This window comes from Mauremys reevesii, linkage group 11 (assembly GCF_016161935.1).
Source record: "Mauremys reevesii isolate NIE-2019 linkage group 11, ASM1616193v1, whole genome shotgun sequence".
In the NCBI taxonomy this organism is placed as follows: Eukaryota; Metazoa; Chordata; order Testudines; family Geoemydidae; genus Mauremys; species Mauremys reevesii.
The window spans coordinates 41,065,189-41,085,292 of record NC_052633.1 but is presented as its reverse complement, the minus strand read 5'-3'; the positions used below and the strand labels follow the sequence as shown (position 1 = coordinate 41,085,292).

Below are 20,104 nucleotides of genomic sequence, written 5' to 3'. Positions count from 1 at the left end.
TACAGCTGTGGGTCTGATCTAACCATGGATATTAATTTCTTACTCCACTGTGCTGTAATGCCTAAGCAGGGGTAAGGTAACAATGCAGTCTTATGTCCGAATTTCTTGGCTTTTGTTCTTGACTCAAAACACCAAAGTCCATACAATGAGCTAATAATGCTTAAGCATAGTGATGCTTTCACTAAACAATATGGATCACAACTCAAGAGTCTGATTTAAAAAAAAAAAAAGAAAACAACAATCAAGATGAAAATTTCCTGCAAGACATTATTGGGAAAAACAGTAGGTTATCTTCTTCTGGCATCCTTTATCATTTTTAGTGTTTCCTTTTTGAATAATTCATGGCTGCTTAGCTTTGATTTCTTCTCTAACAAATTAAAATCTATAGTTTTTTCTGTACCCAGGAGACAAGACAATCTTGGTTTCACAATGCACAAGAAAGGAAATATTTTGCAAGGTGATCCTGGTTTGCTTAAAATAAAGGAAGCTTACAAGAGTCACCACAGAAATAGACATCCATTAAGCCACAAAAGAAGGAGAATCCCAGGTTACTGTGGAATCTGGAAAATCTCTTGGTTTCACTATAAAAGGACAGAATAATTTTTGCATCTGAACGTAGAGATGTAGAGGCTCGGGACTACATAAGGATGTTTTGTATGCTGCCACGGTAATCTGACTTTTTTCTAATGTCAGCAGCAATTCAGAATTACCATGGTGAGAGGATGCAGGTGCTATACAAGAAAAAGCAAAAGCAATTAAGTAATTCTAATCAGAGTACTGAATACTTATTAAAACAATGGCATGCAGGAGGAATGCTTATAAATTTGTTAAATAAAAAGAATTTCCAGCATTCATGGTCTTAATTACAACTTTTTTTGTATGAAGACCGAGATACTATTTACATTAAGCATGTAAGATTGCATGCCAGAAGATTGGAATGTCTGTTAATTATAAATAATTGTCCTTCCACTGCAAATATGAAAGACACTGTTCACTAAAAGCCTGTAATTTTCAACTCATGTAGAATATATAAAAGGTGGAAATAGTTATTACATGTTTTGTATTTTTAAGTCAATGATGACACTGCAGCTTTTTTTTCCCAGTCCCTCTTTATGCAAACAAAATACAAATTTGTTCCTTTGGATGGAAATTTTATGATAGTAAAGACCATATTCTGACCTGGGATGCAGCTAAGAGTGAGAATTGCATTTATGTATCTGAGGTCAAGCTTTGGCCCCTAGAGCATAGGCATAGACCACACATGACACTCTCAGAGTCCAGTACGCCCTAAACCCTGAAACATATTCTGGCCTCAGGACGTGTATTAGTGCAATGAGGATAGAACTGTGCCCAACATTTTTATTATATTGACTTCAGTGAAAATATACTGAAAATTTCTGTGGTACTTAGTCTAGAAACTACCAAGAATCTTTGAGAAAAAGGTCAATGCAGTAAACTCCATCCAAATCCTGGTAGTAAACCCAGATAGCAAAATCCATGGCCTGTTAAGACTCCAGACAAATGTGTTGTACATACATCGCTCTATAAATGCTAAGTATAATTGTTTTTCTTATTTATAAAGTTTTTTTTTTTTAATGATGGCTGATTGTGATGTCCTGCTCAGGACACCCAGAACTGTGAGCCACTGTGTTATTCCTCTGCCTCAGCAAGAGAGAGAGCTCAACTGCTACAGAACTGTGTGTTAGCTCCTTAACACACCAGCCTGTCTGCTTTGCCAGCAAACTCTTCAAGACTGCCAATCTAAACCTTGCCTGGCAGTAACAATCAGTGAACCCCAGTTCCCGAGTTCCCCAGAGAAGGAGTAACACTGGACAGTCACTGAAATTTAGATTTGCTGCCTTCAAAGAAACACAACAAACTCCAGCCTGTTAGGTTAGCTGAAGACTCTCACTTCACTTTAATACACAGTACTGAGATGGTGTTGTAGTAAAACAAGAACAAGCTTATTAATAAAGAACAGAGATTTAAATGATACTAAGCAAGAGAAAAAGAGACAGGTCTGGTTACAAACAAAACAAAATAAAAAAACACCTTTTAGTGACTAAAACTTGATCTTAGCAAGTGACAATCTTTGCCTAAGCTGTTTTCTTACTCACATCAAGTTACCAGCATCTCCAGCTTTCCAGGTCAGAGGACTCAGCATTCATAGAATCCAAGGATGCTGGTTCCTTTGCTCCCTAAGAGATGGATAACTAGAATGTCTGTCTGTTTGCTCCCCTTATATTACCCAAAGTCCATTGTCTCTGCCTCCTCATGTGCTTTGTAAGCTGTAGCTTATTCACTCTGTTTACAGTATATGTAAATGCACTTTCATTGTCCTCTGCCAGTAATCAAGCCAGTTGGACAAGTAAATACACATTCCTTTGTCTAGGGCAGGCTGGATTTATGCCATATACATTTTAAGAACATGTTTCTAACACAAATACATAACTCTTTATACACAAACTGTCCATACATCACGCAATGATTTTGGGACCAACATGTCACCAATTTACATATATCTTACATGACATCGTTTAGGTACATATTATGACAACAGTGTGTTGTGGGTACTGAGTGTGTCAGACCTACTATGAGTTACAGTATGGTGGGGCCTCTGCCAGTTGGCATTGAGGCCTCCCCCCTGCGTCTCACTGATTGTGTTTCCTGATTTCAGAGGGTAATTTTAACCTTCCTCAGTACTGGAATTTACATGAGGCTTTTGAAGAGAACACTGTATCATTTTGTTTTGAAAAATTTATTGGGGGGAATAAGTGGATTTGAAATTGAATTTGCTTTCAAGAGATGTTTTTTTTCTTATCAATAAGCTATTGTGTTTTGAATACACACTGTACTCTGATAAAACATCTGGCCAAGCTTGAGGATCGTTGTTATCTAACTGAATGTTTAGCAAAGATACCTTTCAATGCAGATCTTCCGGAGACTCTCTTTTGTGGTTCAGCCATTCAGTAGTGATCTGTTTTCACACATTGACAGGAGGCTACTGTCTTTGATAACTTAAAATGTAAATCTGTCTTTGAGATACTGTTTGTTTCAAGTTTCAGAGTAGCAGCCCTGTTAGTCTGTATCCGCAAAAGGAACAGGAGTACTTGTGGCACCTTAGAGACTAACAAAGCTTATGCTGAAATAAATTTGTTAGTCTCTAAGGTGCCACAAGTACTCCTGTTCTGTTTGTTTCAAGTATATGGCGCAAACAGACTTCAGCCAGTCTTGGGTCTGCGTTAATATTTGCATGTCCACACTGATGTATGTATCAGATTGTGCTTCCAGAAGAGGGCATGAACCAGTTTGTGTTTACAGGACTCATATGTGTGTGTCCTTGTTGTGCATTTGGTTTCCTAGCTGTGCCTGGGTGGTGCACATAAATAGATATATGAATGAAGTTTGGGAGAGGAAACAGTTGTACAGGTAAAAGTGTGTACACAAAAATGAAAGCGGGGGCAGATAATTTGGTCCATACTGCAAATAACTGAGAGACGGATTTTCAAAGTTACATACCCAAACTTGTTTGCATAAATTTGCACGGGACCAGTTTATACACTCAAAAGATCTGATGTGCATGTGCATGGCCAGTTAGTTGCCTAAGTGGCTGTGTGTGAAGGCATCTACCTGCACGCACACATCAAACGTTTGCATGAAAATGTATGTGCATGTCTAGCTTTGAGAATCTGTTCAATATACTCTGGGTCTTGTGAGTACAGAAGGGCAGGAGACTACTCCTCTCTTGTACTTGGTTCACTGTATGATTAACTGCAGCCTAACTCTCTCTCTATTTTTTTTAAAAAAGAGAGCTCCCAAAGTAGCATTCAGCTGTAAGATAGACACTCAGCCCTACCTCTTAGACCACTTGCTGCTTAAGGAATAGAATACAAATGTAAGGTGAAGTTTCTTTCACATACTATATGTTAACAATACTTTGAGCGAAGTATGCAGATTTCATTGCTTTGGGACTTTTGGAAGCCTGGGTCCAATTAGCGTCTCTTTCTAAAGATAACTGGATAGGACAATGTATGCAAAACAGTCGAGGGCTCCTGGCTAACATGCAGACTTCTCACATTATTTCTCCTGCAGAGTATTAAAATTCTCCACCATTGCCCTGTCTCAGAAGTTCTTTAAAAAATAAAATTCCTTTAGCTAATGGATTTAGAGAGAGATTTGACAGAAAGCTTTAGACAGGTTTTTATATAGAGAGAGAAAAAGAGAGAGAATTGCTCCTTAATAAATGACAGTAAATGCAACAGCTGTTTATCATTCTTCATTGTCATGCATGCCACACTGATTAGGCACTGCACTAAAGGTGAGGTAAAGCTTAAGTTTCATTTGAGCTCTCATGCCATTTAAGGCAAAAATCCCCAGAAAACTGCTAGCAGAACTGACACTTTATGCCCAGCAAAAACTGATTCAAAACCTTGAGTGTTACACTTATAGCTTTATGCAGTTTTTGTTTCATCCTCCTTCCAGTTTGTTTTGTTGTGCTATTGGTCTGTTTTTGGTTTGATAACTTAGAGCCAGATTCTGCCAGCCCTATTCTGGGTGAGTCACAGCTTGTCCCACTGGAGTCAGTGGCACTGTTCAGGGAGGGATGTATTATTCAGCATGCATATGGATATCGGAATCTGGCTCACCCCCATGAACCCTGGGTGATAGAGATGGCAATTCCCTGCAGTATCTTTTGGAGGTATTACTGTATTAAGTTTGTGGGCCAGGGATTATATATAATTCCCTGGGGAAAGGTGACCACAACCCTCCAGGAACTAAGAGCAGTAGGGGGAGATTAGGCAAATTCATTCAGGTTGTAACATCTCCAGAGAGGTACCAGTACCTGGGGATGCTCACAAAAACTGGTTCAGACTAGATTCTTCACAAACCAACAGACAAAGAAAGGACTGACTCGGCCTGCTTTCTGATCCAGAAAACATACAGGATATTCTGTCCTAGGGGGGCCCCAATCCTTCCTGGGAAGGGCTGAAAGGACTTGACGTACTGAGGCCCTATAAGGCTGATGGGTGACTACAGGTAAGCTTTTAGCATGCATATAGGCCCTTTTATTGTTTCTGTATGTTTTCTTGGTAATGTTTTCACCTTAAGAATAAATGTGCTTGCTTATAAAGAGCTGTGTGGTAACTCATAACTGCTAGCAACTGTGTTGTTCATAGCCTTCAAAGAGAAATCAAAACGCAGATACTCGCCAGCTTAGGCAGTCTGACCTGCTAGGGATATCACAGTGTAGGCAGGGAATTGCGCAGTCTAGAAAAACCCCAGGAGGGAGAGAGACTCTGGTCTCTGCCCAAGAGAGGTGATGACTGAGGAGCTGGGAGCCTAGAGTGGATGCCCTTGATGGATCGCAAAGAGGAATTCAATGGACAACTGCACCTGTAAGTCAGTGGGAGTCTGAACAAGGCCCCTACTGCTAGGGATAGAGTATGGAGGGGAAAACAGGTGAGATGCGTTAAAAAGGAGAGGAGATGAGAGGAGGCTAGTCAGAGTAAAGGTTCTGAATTTTGTTCTCACTTTCTCTCATCCTTTTCACCCCATTCTAAGCCCACAAACTTAGAGCTGACTGGAGGGTAGCAACTGTGGTTTTTTGGGCTCAGACTCGCTCAAGAGCCTGGTGGTTATGGCACAGGCGTGGGACGTGGGAGACCCAGGTTGAAGTTCCTGCTCTGCTTGGTTTAGTGCAGAGTTTTTCATCCCAGGCCAGACCATTTCAAATCAGGGACTTGAACCTGGGCCGCCCACATCATGTCCTAACCACCCAATGTAGGGGCTCGTGCTTTGTCCCTGACCCAAAAACTTCCCCAAGGAAAGTTTAGTGGAAACAGATTCTGAGACATATTTTGACTTTGACACAACAGCATATTTTGCCAAATCAGCAAAAATGTTTCAACCAGCTCTGCACAAATTATGCAACTCTTCTGTGGCAGGGCAGCTGCTCATATGTGGCACGCAGCGGGTTGATTTTCTATTTGCCAACAATTGCACAGAGAATATAGTCTAGAACTACCCATCCTAATGCATGTGTTTGTCATAGTTTATTAGTGTAAGGCACCCATCTTCCAGTGGTATAGATTGTAGAAAGAGCCCTCTGAAGTCAGCATCTTTTATCAGGACATCAGCCTAGGAAATTACACCATAGTTAAAGTAGGAGGGGTCAATTGCACAGTACAGTGTGTGTTTTGTTACACTATATTGGCTTTTCATTTACATGGTAAAAGAGGATTGTTCATTAATGGGGCTCAGTTCACCTGAATTTCACCTCTGGGTGGCCCATGGAAGCCCCAGAAGCTTCAACAACTAAGCAGACATGAAGGATAATCACTGAGTGGCAAATCTCCTCTCTCCAGCATCTGTAGAATTCTTGATTCAGCATTCCACAGTATCCCTTTCCCTGTGACTCCTCCCAAATGTATTACCCTATATGGTGGTTGGATTGTCCTGGGAGAACTCCTTTGAGTCTGCAGAACAGGACCACTTAGTGGGTTCATCTTTGCCACAGTGCTGTGTAATTCAATTAGGGTAATTATTCTGCCATCCAGTGGATTTTACCTCTCCTTAATGGGGTGGTTGGCATAATAACTTTCCAAGTTGCAAAGGTCTGGGCCTCTAACCCAAGGAAAACAAAGGGCCAGTTTATCCAATCACTTCCTTAACAGTGATTTGAGGAGAAGATATTCTCCAACCGAGTCCAGGGAGCCGGGGAGCAAAGGCTGCAAGAGGGCATTTGTTTCTATTTAGGACTCTGGCTGCCTGCAACCATGGTCTTTGAGGGTTTGTGTGGCTCAGAAAGGTGCAAATGTTCTGTGATGGGTCATTCGCTGAGGTGCAGAAACTATACGTGTCTTACGTTGTCAATTTGTGATGAGTTTTCAGGCTTTGTGATCAGGCCTTGAGTGTTCTCTAATGTATTTTGTTATTTTATTTAGTATTCAAAAGTTTAATCGAATCCAAACCTCTGCATTGGCAAATACCGAAACAAGGTTTCTTTGGAGAAATGCTAAAGATGTGTCATAATATTTGAAAAAAAATAAAAGTGAATATTTTGCCAGCACCTATAATTTAGGTAGTGGGAAAATGGATGAAGTATCTCTTACATCTAGTTGAGTTTGATGTGAAAGGCAGTCATTGCTTTTCAGATTTGGCTAAAAGTAGGAATTATCCTAAATGAATGGGTTGACGATATTTGAATGGCTTTAATTTAGGCAGCTATAAGACAGACGTGCTTTAATTCTATGTATCAATAACAAATGTTCTGCATTTCCAAAGAACTTCTCTCATTTAACTGTGTTCTATACACTTGCCCAGCCCAGTAGACAGTTTAGTTTATTAAAGGCTTCATTGTGGTTACATCTAACATGGCCAAACAAGGGGGCCCTCTGGGCAGCCTCATTAGACTTGGATGGTAACTCTAAGCACGTAGGGGAGAGCAGGGGCTATGTGCCTGATGCCCCCACTCCCCCTGAGGAGCAGATTGGTAAAGCCCTGGCTCCACCTTCACCTCAGCCCCTCATGCCCAGTAAGTTTTGCTGGCTGGTGAGTAAGAGGAGTGAGAAAGGGCAAGTACTAAAGGCTTCAGAACATTGGAGATGAAAACTCTTATGTCCACAAGAACTCAAACTCCCATCTGAACATCTTCTGTTGGCAGAAACCCCTCAGGGTTCCATTCCAATAGGCAGGCAAATTGGACATGCATTAGTTCCTCACCATTAAGGATTTCTATGTAGGTCAGCTGGAAGAGACAGAGGTACAATAAGATTGAGTCATTTGAACCTTGTAAAATGCTTGTGTGAAATGATTCTTGTTTACAGAGAGGAAGAGGAAGTTTGAACTTTACTCGTAAAGCCTCAAGATGTATTGTATATTAGGAACTCCATGCAGTTATCACTTGGAGACCTTTTTAGTTGTGCTAAGGATTCCTCATATCAGCTCCTGGAATCTTTGTTCCTTCTGTATATATTTGTAACTTTTATTTTAATTTCAACATAAAGTAAAACAATTTTAAACTTAGAAATTGTCTTCAATAGCCAAGTAATATCACCATCAACATATAGGTACTGCAGGGACACTCTTTTATATGACAGGTTTCAGAGTAGCAGCTGTGCTAGTCTGTATCCACAAAAATAACAGAAGTACTTGTGGCACCTTAGAGACTAAGTACTCCTGTTATTCTTTTATATGAAAAAATCAAGTTAGAAGCTAATTATAACTCTTCACATAACTTGAAAATGGGAATATATTATTAATAGCATTTACACTCACTTGGAAATGGAAAGATATTATTAATAGCATTTATACTGTCCATCCATGTAGTGCAAATCCTTTCTGTGATGAGAATCATTAAAGATCATAGGAGCCTGGTTTTCAACTGCTTTAAGCCTCAGAATAATGTTCCAGTTAGTGTCCACTTTATTTGGCTTGATGCCGACTCATTGCACTGCTCATGGATTTTCGCTCTGCTTTTGTTGACTAACAGTGAAATGATGTGTGTCATGACTCAGTGTTGCCTAAAGGATTCATCTGAACAAATCTCATTTTAGTGAATACACCTATTGTTCTAAGGGTGCATGTGTCCTAATCCAAGAGGCCTATTAACTAAAATCTTTGTGCCGGCATTACACTTGGATATAAAGCAGCTCAGCTTCTGTAAAGAAACTGAATACAGCCCATTGACCCATGGCTCGTCCATGTGCTTCTGTAAAGCCCTGTGGATGGGTACTTCAGCTTTAGAAATGTGCTTCACACCGTACAAGAGCTACCGAAACCCAGCTTGAAGTTGTGCTTCATGAAGTACAAGTTCCTCCAAAAACCCTTCCTGTTTATGTGCAAAGGAAATCTTGGCAAATCGATTTAGATTGGCAGCGCAGTCGAGTTTCTTAGATCATGACTTAATCCTTCCTTGTGTAAACACTAAGCATTCAACAGGAGAGGATAAGTGAGGGGTTGAGTGGGATGTGTGCTTGCCCTTTTTGGTATTTTTGATTTACAACACAATTCAATTTAGTAACACAACAATGGAAAGAAGGGAAAGAATTTTGTATTTATTTGTTTTTGTTTTCTTTTTTTAATACCTGGATGAATACAAAACAATGCGACTAGCTGGAACAGTAACTTTTGCAACTTTTGTGTTGGAAGCACCGGTGTAAATTGAGTCTAATGCATTGTAGGTTTTTGCAGGAGGCCTGAATTCTGTTTCCTTTCCTGAGTTGAAATCCTGGCCCATTGAAGTCAAATGGCAAGACCTGACTTCAGTGGGACCAACTAGGATTTCACCCATAATCCCTTGTCCCACCTGTCCAGTGCAGTGCAATTCACTCAGCTAACTGGGAGGGAATGAAAACCTCATTTTACTCAACATAAACCTCTGCGGTTGACTAAGAAACTGCTGATTACTTTTTAAGGGAATCCCTTTATCTGTTTGTGTGTAAGGGTAGGTGACTACAGTGCAAGGCCTTCAGCATGAGAAGTGTAAAAAAATTGAGAGCTCCCTAAGGCTGGAGAGAACACCTGAGGGGCTGAGAACGGGGGTGGGATTGGCGAGAAATGCACATTGACTCTATATTAGAAAACATTATTTCCCAAATCAAACCATTGTCAAAACCTAATCGCTGAATCGCTTCACTGGCAACAGTGTTTCTTTAACCTTGAAAAATCTTCTATTCCACTAGGTTGGGGAAAGCAGATTTTTGTAGGCAAATAAAGTAGAAAGAGTTTTTCAATCATTATCAGACATCATTATTATTTATGTTACCGTAGTGCCTCGAGTCCCAACTGAGATCAGGACCCCATTGTGCAAGGCACTATACGCACACTTAGAGACAGCCCCGTCTGGAAGAGCTCATAGTCTAAAGACAATAGAACAAAAGGTAGGAGTGGAAAGAGGTGAAATAACTTGCCCAAAGTCACACAGCAAGTCAGTGTGACAGCAGTCAGAGCCAGAAATAGAACCTAGGTAGGTCTCCCAACTCCTACAGCAGGACATGCTGCCTTTCATGGTAAAGGCTACGAAGGTAGATTTTGTACATAGAGTAGTAAGTTTTACAAATTGCTCCTGTTAACACTTGGTTGAAATGTCCACACAATGAGCTAGCATGAAAAAGGAATCCACTAACACTAAGGGATTGAAACGTAGCTCTTTGTATTAAAGCAGCCTAATACGTTGTGTATTGCTCGCTGGGTGGAATAAGGATAGTTGAAACAAATACAGTGTCTGGTAAATAAACTCACTTCTGCATCAGGAGACTCTGTAGTAATAAGTGACTCAGCCCTCAAACTCCTACTCTGCTCTGACTGTCGCACAGAGTAAAAAATGACACGGTTCTGCTAACTAAGCTGACAGTTTTACATTTCTAGCTCTTCTATAATTAGTATTGATTCTAAACTCTCTCTGGTCCTATGACCCTTGTTAGTGTCCTTTTTCTCTTATAAAAGCAAGTCAACACCTGCTGCCCATTTCAAAATGTTTTTAATATACGTTGATTAGAGCTTGGAAGACTTTTGATCTGAGTAATTCTAAGACTGCAGCTTCAGCCTCCTCAGTTAGGACCATGGTACTTGGGAAGAAGCTATCTGAAGCCCGCATCACTGTTCAAGTAGGATTTTTAAAATAAATTCCCGTTCCTAATGTCTCTGCCAAAGGGTACAGCTACCTTGTCCCTGGCAAACAATAAATTACTGGCAACTCGTGCTCATAGGTGCTCCAATGATGGCCCCAAAAGCAGGAATTCCAGAAAGGGAGGGACCACAGGGGTGGAATCTGGTCTCTGAACTCTGGGCTGTATATATGTGTAAGAAATGTAGAACTGAGTATTTGGTGCTTATCGGGTTTTCTGCAACCAAGAGATAAAGTTCTTGCTGGAGGAGGGGCTCTGACTGACTCACCTGCCATTTTGTTGTATAGAATTGCTTCGCCAGCATAGTTTTCCTTTACAGAAGCTGTCAGCTGCCATCTTGAAGTTTCTTCTTTAGGGAAGCAGTGCCATTGACTGTTAATTTTGAGTTACAGTAGCATGTTGGAACACTAGGCAGTCTTGCACCCACAGTATCTGCAAAATCCTACTCTAACCCCCCAAGTTGCTGTTTTGGGAGAGCACTGGTTCTGGGACAACTGATTGCACATTTTTCTTCCTGGTGTGTGGTGTGAAAAAATTGAAAGTTGATGTTTTGCCATGTATTTTGCAAATCATCGATATACCATAATAGACATTAAAGAAACAGAGAGGCAGGGTGCAACTCTTTGGGGTACCAGTTTAAATAACCTCTTCAAGAGAGGAAAAACTCGTTCACTAGCTGGTAATAAATATAAGATGATCAGGCCTTGGCTGCTAATTTTATCAGTGCTGCAACACACTGAAATTCCTTCTGAACTGAACAAAGTAATAAACCTGCTGAAAGAATAGATTTACTGACATTTAAGGAAACTTCCCTGTTCTATTCTTTCATGAAAAATTGGGGATAAATAGTCACATAAATCTTGTGCCTTAGGAGATCACTGCAAGCAGAATATGTGATATGATGGCAACCTCTATCCTTTAGGACAGTGATACCCAAAACCAGGCTTGTAGGGACTTGATTTGATCTCCATGGGGGAGGCAGGACAGTCAGGGTGGAGGTGGAGGAAATAATCCCCTTTCCTGGGATTAACTGGGATTGTATTGAACAGCAACCTATGCTGAAGCAATTCTGACTAAACATTTTGACAATCTGAGGCCAACTGGGCCATTAGACAGTGTGTCCTTGTGAATAGAGTACTGGAGTGAGATTTAGGAGACCTGGCTTCTATTCCTGGCTCTGCCACTGACCTGTTGGGTAACTCTGGGGAAGTCATTGCACCATCCTATGCCTCAGTTTCCGCATCTGTAAAATGAAGGTAATTATTGATCTCCTTTGTAAAGCACTTTGAGAGCTACTGATGAAAAATGCTGTATAAGAGCTAGGTATTATTTATTAGTTGTGATGCTGAGAGTGTGACACAAGATCTTGCCACTTGTGCACAAACTGTAAGAATGACTGAATTTACAGTGTGCTGTTTTTAGAACAGGGTGCGCAAAAATCCTACCTGAACAAGTCAAATTCTTTATGAATGAGTGGGTGTGACGCTCCCCTCTGGTGTTATCTGGACTGGTGATCTGCTAGGTCACTCCAATCCTTGACTCTGGGAGCCAGCCTTACCCTGCTCTGCTGTTAGAAGCCCCACTCCTGGGCTGTTCACGCACAGCCTCTGGCATGTAAACTGCTCCTTGGATTGTGCAATCGAATGACACTAGCCAATATCTCTGGTCCCAGACACAACCCTAGGAACCTCCATCTTGCAGTGACCAGTTATGCCACTGGATGCTGCAAACTTATATGAGTTTGTCAATTTAACAAAGAAATTGATATGTACCAGGCTTGTTATCCCAAGGAGAGTCTCTGACACGCTTCAAACCAAATGCACTGCTTCAGGTAGAATAAACAAACAGATTTATTAACTGCAAAGATAAATGTTAAGTGATTATAAGTCAAAGCATAACAAGTCAGATTTGGTCAAATGAAATAAAAACAAAACACATTCTAAGCTGATCTTAACGCTTTCAGTGCCCTTACAAACATAGATGCTTCTCACCACAGGCTGGCTGGTTGCCCTTCAGTCAGGCTCTCCCCTTTGATCAGTGCTTCAGTCGCTTGGTGGTGGTGTCTGTAGATGTAGGTGGAAGGGAGAGGAAGAGCATGGCAAACGTCTCTCCCTTTTATCATGTCCTTTCTTCCCCCCACCCCCTTCAGAGTCAGATGAGCATTACCTCATCGTAGTCCCAAACTGACCAAAGGAAGGGCGGTGACTCACTCGAGAGTCCAACAGATCTTTGTTGTTGCCTAGGCCAGTATCCTTTGTTCCTCTGAGGCTGGGCTGGGTTTGTCCCATACATGCCCTGATGAGGTGTAAACTGCCCCTCTGCTTTTGGAGAGTTTTTGCCTGGGCTTGCTTTAAGCCATGAGGACACATTTTCAGCCTCATAACTATATATATGAAATTATAACCTCTAACATTTCTATAACATTACTGTAACAATAATTACTATAACATTACTATAACAACAATGCTCAGTGCATCATGAGCCTTCCGAAGACGTTCAACATGACAAACTTTGCATTGGATACCACACAGTCATTTTATAAGGATGGGGGTGTAGGGTGTTCCCACGATGTACAGAACATCAGAGTGGGTTGTTCTAATATGGGACACACAACTTTGAGGGGTCTAGCACTCACTCTCTGTGCCTATTGACTCCAGTGGGAGGACATACAAATGCTCAGCAGCTCTCCAGATTTAGTCTCTGAACAATATCAGAGGAATAAATACCAGGGAGGGAGAGGAATTATTTAAGCTCAGTACCAATGTGGACACAAGAATAAATGGATATAAACTGGCTATCAGGAAATTTAGACTTGAAATTAGATGAAGGTTTCTAACCATCAGAGGAGTGAAGTTCTGGAACAGCCTTCCAAGGGGAGTAGTGGGGGCAAAAGACATATCTGGCTTCAAGACTAAGCTTGATAAGTTTATGGAGGGGATGGTATGATGGGATAGCCTAATTTTGGCAATTAATTCGTCTTTGACTACTAGTGGTAAACATGCCCAATGGCCTGTGATGGGATGTTAGATGGGGTGGGATCTGAGTTACTACAGAGAATTCTTACCTGGGTGTCTGGCTGATGAGTCTTGCCTACATGCTCAGGGTTTAGCTGATCGCCATATTTGGGGTTGGGAAGGAATTTTCCTCCAGGGCAGATTGGCAGAGGCCCTGGGGTTTTTTTGCCTTCCTCTGCAGCGTGGGGCATGGGTCACTTGCTGGAAGGTTCTCTTCACTTTGAAGTGTTTAAACCATGATTTGAGGACTTCAGTGGCTCAGACACAGGTTTGATACAGGAGTGGGTGGGTGAGATTCTGTGGCCTGCATTTTGCAGGTCAGACTAGATGATCATAACGGTCCCTTCTGACCTTAAAGTCTATGATTCTATGAATATTAACCATTTACATCTTAACTGCCGAGGACTGCATTGTTTCATTTCACAATGACTAACATACCCCTTTGTTTTGTTTCTTTAAGACTCCCTGGCTCTGGAACACAAGGCAGTGCTGGAATGGATATCCATATCAGGTAAGTCATCCTGTTATATAGAAATAAATATACAAGCTCAGTGAGAAGTTGTTTTTACTATGCAAACCCCATGTTTTATGCAAATGTTGATTAGCTTTATCAGACTACCCAACAAACACCATTTCGCTCCCCCTATTGTCTGAGTCATGGAGGAGCAACATGAACGGCATCCTCAGAGAAGGAAATATACCCATCCCTCCTGTTGAGGACAAAGTATATCAGCGATAACTGGCAGAAAGACAGTATGTCTGGGGGACAAAAATCTCCCCTGAACCCTGAATGAAATGTACGCATGGTGGGAGGAGATACCTCCTCGTATTCAAAGTGTGGGAAACCCAGCCTTGAAAGCACTCCCCACTCGTGAGGTCCCAGAGCTCAGCCTGAGGCTGAACATTTACACAGCAATTTTACAACCTCACAGCCCAAGCCCCATGAGCCCAAGTCAGCTGACCCAGGCCAGGTTCAAGTGTTTAATTGTTGTGTAGATGTACTCAGAGAGCTAATAATACTTATCTACCACTCAGAGGTGTTGGGAGCATCAGTTAATCAATATCTATTAAATTTTAAACAATATTGTTAATTAGAGAGTTCATTAGAGAAAAATGTCATCGTGCATATGTGGTTAGGAGTTGGCATTGGCAACCATTTGGGAAAGTTCAGCTTAATGGATATGTATTTTTATGCAATACCAGTTGGCATTTATCTCATCACAAAAGTACCATACTTGCAAGATTACAGAAGAATGTAAGTAAGCATCAGGCTACAATTAGAGAGCCCTGGGGATTTCACAGCTGTTTGAGTGAGAGCAAAATTATGTTTGGAGCTAATTGCCAGTTTCAGAGCAACCATTTCCTTATGCCTCATCTGTCTTCTTAATGCTTTTAAACATAAATCCATTGTCATGATATATAGTAGTTTTTTAAAATCAGGTATCAACAATCACAAATAGCACCTAACGATGCAGGCTTCAAGACTTGCGGTAACTTGTGGTTGTGTTTTTGTTTTGCAGCATTTCTACACATCTAAATTCCAAATTTTCAGAAAGCCTCCAAACAGTCATCTGTTTAGCCCCGAATGTTGTTTTTCATCATTACTTGTGTAACAGCAGTACTCAAAACCCCGAGCAAGGATCAGGCGCCCATTGTTCTAGACGTACAAACCCATAAGTAGGGTTGCCAACATTGTATTTCAAAAATAAGGGACTGTTTTCTTAGCACTCCCGCCCCACTCCTCCTCCCGAGAGTAGTAGTAGTATTCTCATAAGCAGTATTCACATACTTCGCCAGGGTATTTCTTGCTGCTCTTTGCAGCACTCAGCAACTCCCAATCTTGTTGTACAGAGATGAAAAAATCAGGAATGTCCCTTGTAATAAGGGGCCCTGCCCATAAATGATCATTAGTACCCAAAAGTCTAAGAGAAACTAGTTTAAGAGTTTGCAATCTGAGAAGTCTAAAATGTCAAGACATGTTTGTAAACTGCATATTACATACATAAGAAAATCTGCTTCTGAAGAAAGAATCAGTATGATTGGCTAATGAGCGTGAATATTTGCTAAGCTTATGATCAGGACAGTGAGGTTGCCCTTTGTTACTGAGAAAATGAGTTGTACCCTTTGAATACTAGTAGAGACCTATGAGATTCTATAGAGACAAGTGCAGACAAAGAGAAGGTCCAGTGCCAGAGAATGAGTTTTGATAGAAATCAAAAAATAAAAACTGTCATTGTCCAGGAGAAAAAATATGTGTTGGGCTCAAATCAAGATTGTGTTTGTGGGGGTTTTGTTTGTTTTGTTTGTTTTCTAAATGGATAAAAGTTCTAATCATGCTGTGACTCACATGAATTATTCAACATGGCATTCCAGAAATCCAACACGACTCTATATAGATATAGACAAGTGGGTGATTCTGCATTCACTTGGTTTGCTAACGCCCAAATCCTCACTTTTATGCACTATTGAAGTTAAGGATCAGGAACTAACATTGGAACTGATCAAGTTCTCTGCTTTTGTTGTGCATGTGTTATGAGATGAAAACGGGCACATCCTCACAGTGTGGGGGTTCCCACCGCCCCAATTATCTTGATTCCTAGGTTTAGAAAAACTTATCAATAGAGAACAACCAACAATCCTAAAACTTCTTCTAATACAAATTTTCCTTGTAAATTCTTTGGGGATTTTGACTGTAATACTAACTTCCTTTTTAGTTCATATACTAGAATTAAGTTTTAAAAACTGCTGCTAATCAACCCCCTTACTGGCAGTGTCAGCAGAGCAGACAAGGACTGAATGGGCCAGAGAAAATGAACTACCCTTTATCACTTATAGATTGGTCCTTCATTGGTGAGGAAACTGGGAAGAGCTTACCATCCAACTCTCCATGCCTTTGGATTCTAGGATTATCAACCAGGTGCCTTTTACCAGCATTACATTAAAAACTAAGCAAATAAATAAAAAGCTGGAAAAGATTGTTTAAAAATGGGCAAGCAGACCTGGTGGTGGCAACAATTGAGTTTTTTGCATTGTCTGATTGACATAGTTGAAACTTTAAAAAAAAAAAACAACACAGTAAATGTGAGCACTTTTAAAAATGTTTATTGTATTTGACAAAGCAGGAAAAACAATTATCCCAGAGCATTGGCTGGGCACCTAAGGAAGGTTTTCTAAATATTAAGAAATACATGAAAATAAAGATTTATTTACATGAAAAGATTGTAAAAGAAGAAATCTGTTAGTGTTATAGAATAGAAATGATCAAAACTACACATGTAGGACAGATTTTGCCCTGCTCTGCAACAACTTTGGGTGGTCCTCCAATGCAAAGCTGGTCTAAACCTGGTGACTCGGGCATAAAAATGCAGTAACATCTATCCCAGAACTCCTCCCTATCATTGATGTAGGGGACATGATGAGCAGGAAATGGGCATGGCTGAATGTAACTTAGAGTAGCCCTCAGTCTGCTCTAATTTATGTCTGGGACCAGACTTAAAGCCCCTTTACACTTCTGCCCTTCTCAGCTGTGTCAAACACTCCTTGGCTGCAGGTAAGGATATGGGCCCTGCTTTTTTCTGTGTTGTAGGCCAAAGGGGTATGTATGGATTTAATCTATACAGATTGCTTCCTGTCCTCCAAAAGATTGCATGTTCATAGGTCATTTTTAGACCCCCCTTAAGAATAAATTACATCATTTCATCATGGTGATGTTGACAGCACTACTTTCATCCCACCCTGGTGCCAACACACAGAGGTAAGTAAGACTGTTTACTGGAGCCATTTCTTCCCAGTTCACTGTGCATCTGCAGCTTTTGGTATGCTCTAAATTGGTTGCAGCTGATTTGGAAACCAACAGGAGACAATTGTATAATCAAACATTCCTTTGCTGCATATGAGAGAAGTGTTGTGTTCAAAATGGTCCAGAAACATTTCTGCTCCAGGTACCTAAAGAATTAGGGCCTGGCTTATTGGCATTGCAGGGGAAGGGTATAGCTCCGTTCTCAGGATCTAAACATAAGAGGAGAAGTGTCCGAGATAGGAAGATTACACCGTAGCCAGGCTGCAATTTCCCCTCTCTTTGTGGAGTTTAGTGTTTATAAAGCGAATTACTTTCTCAACCTTTTTAAACCTTCCTTTTTCAGCCGCTGATGCCTGACCTTCATTACTACTACATAGTCGAGTTGTCATTCTATTGGTCCTTAATGTTTTCTCAGTTCACTGACGTCAAAAGAAAGGTAAGAACAATCAGTGTAAAAACGTGTCAAGGGCTGTAAACACACACTTTCCTTGACTCTTGGGTAGCATGCAACCCTGTCGCTATGTAGTGTGCTAGACACGTTAGTTCCATTTGCAAGCTATTGTAGATGTTCACTTTGTGATACTGATGTTAAAGTGGGCACATCATTCTGTTCCTGGGCAGTGGGATATGCCGTTTTCTGCACCTTGTTGAAGCAGCCCACAGTAATCTAATATTCAGTAGCAAAGGGCACAATGTCAATTGATAATCTGCTGTCCTCACATCAGAAATTGTGTTGTCTCTTGAGGATCAGCGAACTGTGTTGTACTCCCTTGACATGATGTGATAAGAGCATCCGTCAGAGCTGTGAATTTACTAGACCATCTGTGATAAGATTCATGAGAACTTGAGTTCATCCCCCTGTAAAGACAAGATGAAGTCATATAAATGTATCTGATATTAAATTAATACTATAGTATCAATCTTTCCTTTACAGATGAAAACCATAAGAAGCTTCAGATCTTTTGTATATAGCTATAACTAACCATATATGCAAAACAACACCCAGTGTCTTTTATTTTCTGTGTAATGGGGGGAAAATGAAATTTTGAAGTTAGAAAACTGTATAGACTGTGAAATAAATCCATTCCCAATGTGTCCATCTTTAAGTCATCATCTGGGAACTTGCCTGTTATACAAAGCAGGTGGGCTTTTAACCAGAAACCTATAAATTTGCAGAACCACATTGTCCGTGCTGGCTGTCCATATGAGAACACTATTGAACAGTGCCAATGGCAGCCTGCTCCATTTTGTTTTCCCTTCTTCCTCCTTCAGCAGGCAGCAAGAATTGCACAATGATAATCCATAACAAAACCAAAAAGAACAACAATAAAAACCCTGCACTGTATTCTACAGTAATGGTCTAAAACACAATGTTAATGCTGTGCTTCGGATTGTTGTAACGTGTTAAAGTTGCATAGGATAGAATTTATTTTTGTTTCTTTTCTTTAAAAGAATAAGGAAATTACATTTAAAAAAAACGTTCAAAGAACTTTATTTAGGTTGCAAAGTCAAGCACTGAAAAGTAACGAAATGTCTGTATTAAGGTTGCCCATCCCCCTTTTGACACAGTCTTTAATTAAATGATTGCAGCCTAACTCATAATTATAAAAGAAAATTGTTTAATAGGGTAGTTAATCCCCCTGTTTAATGGGGCAGTTAATTCTAACAAGACCATATTTTTGGGAAACAAAGTGGAGAATAAAGAGTGTCCTCAAGAAAATGAATCCTCCCCCTGGAACCACAGTGTACTGCTGGGAATCTTGATCTGTTTGTTTCAGCAAGGAAAATACTCCCTTTCCAGCATCTGCAAAGTTTCTCTCCAGAAGCAGGAGGCCCAAGGAAATGTCCGAGAATCTCAAATCTTTATTAGATGATACAGTGTAACAGAACAGTTGACACAGATATATCAGTCTGTTTGCTCCAAGTGCCCAATCTGCTTACAGTCGCTACATATGCAATCAGTCACTGGCTTGAAATCAATACAACTTTACTCATCCTGCAACAGAGGTGTAGAGAAACATGGCTCAGCAGAGGGGTCTCACAGCGGAGAAGAATTCAATCCAAATAAGATATGTGTAAGCAGCAGTAGCAGGCAAGACACAACCATTTGCAAATATGAAAATCAATATCAAATCTCTGTAGCAATGTGACAGTATCATTCAGGTTATTCCTGCAGACATGTCATTATATCGATGCAGTCCCACTGCATGTATTTAGCCTTATGTGCTGCTCAGTTATATCTTTATTCCACCTTCTCTGGGCACCTCTGCGGGGGAGGAGTGTCATAATTGCAAAACTATGGAATGCTGACATGGGTGTATTTTTTTAAATGCCTACTAACATCTTTGATTATATAAAAAGTGGGAAAGTACTGAACAGTATCTAACAGTGTTAAAATGCAGCTCTCAAAAGGTCCATTGTGATGTTCCAAAACTTTCCTAATTTGAAACCTCTTGGGGGCAAATAAAGTGACTCAGCCCTGGTCTACACTACGAGTTTAGGTCAAATTTAGCAGCGTTAGATTGATTTGACCCTGCACCGGTCCGCACGATGAAGCCATTTTTGTCGACTTAAAGGGCTCTTAAAATCAATTTCTGTACTCGTCCCCGACAAGGGGATTAGCGCTGAAATCAACATTGCCGGGTTGAATTTGGGGTAGTGAG

The 20,104-nt window shown here is 40.6% G+C and overlaps 1 protein-coding gene across 1 annotated transcript in view; it reads left to right on the top strand.

The window, feature by feature from the left end:
- Positions 1-20,104, top strand: part of CERS6 (ceramide synthase 6) — a 210,566-nt gene that overhangs the window by 144,981 nt on the left and 45,481 nt on the right. The window contains exons 5-6 of the mRNA XM_039494876.1: positions 14,103-14,153; positions 17,785-17,877. Of these exons, the coding sequence (XP_039350810.1) occupies positions 14,103-14,153; positions 17,785-17,877 (144 nt within the window). The remainder of the gene's footprint in view (positions 1-14,102; positions 14,154-17,784; positions 17,878-20,104) is intronic.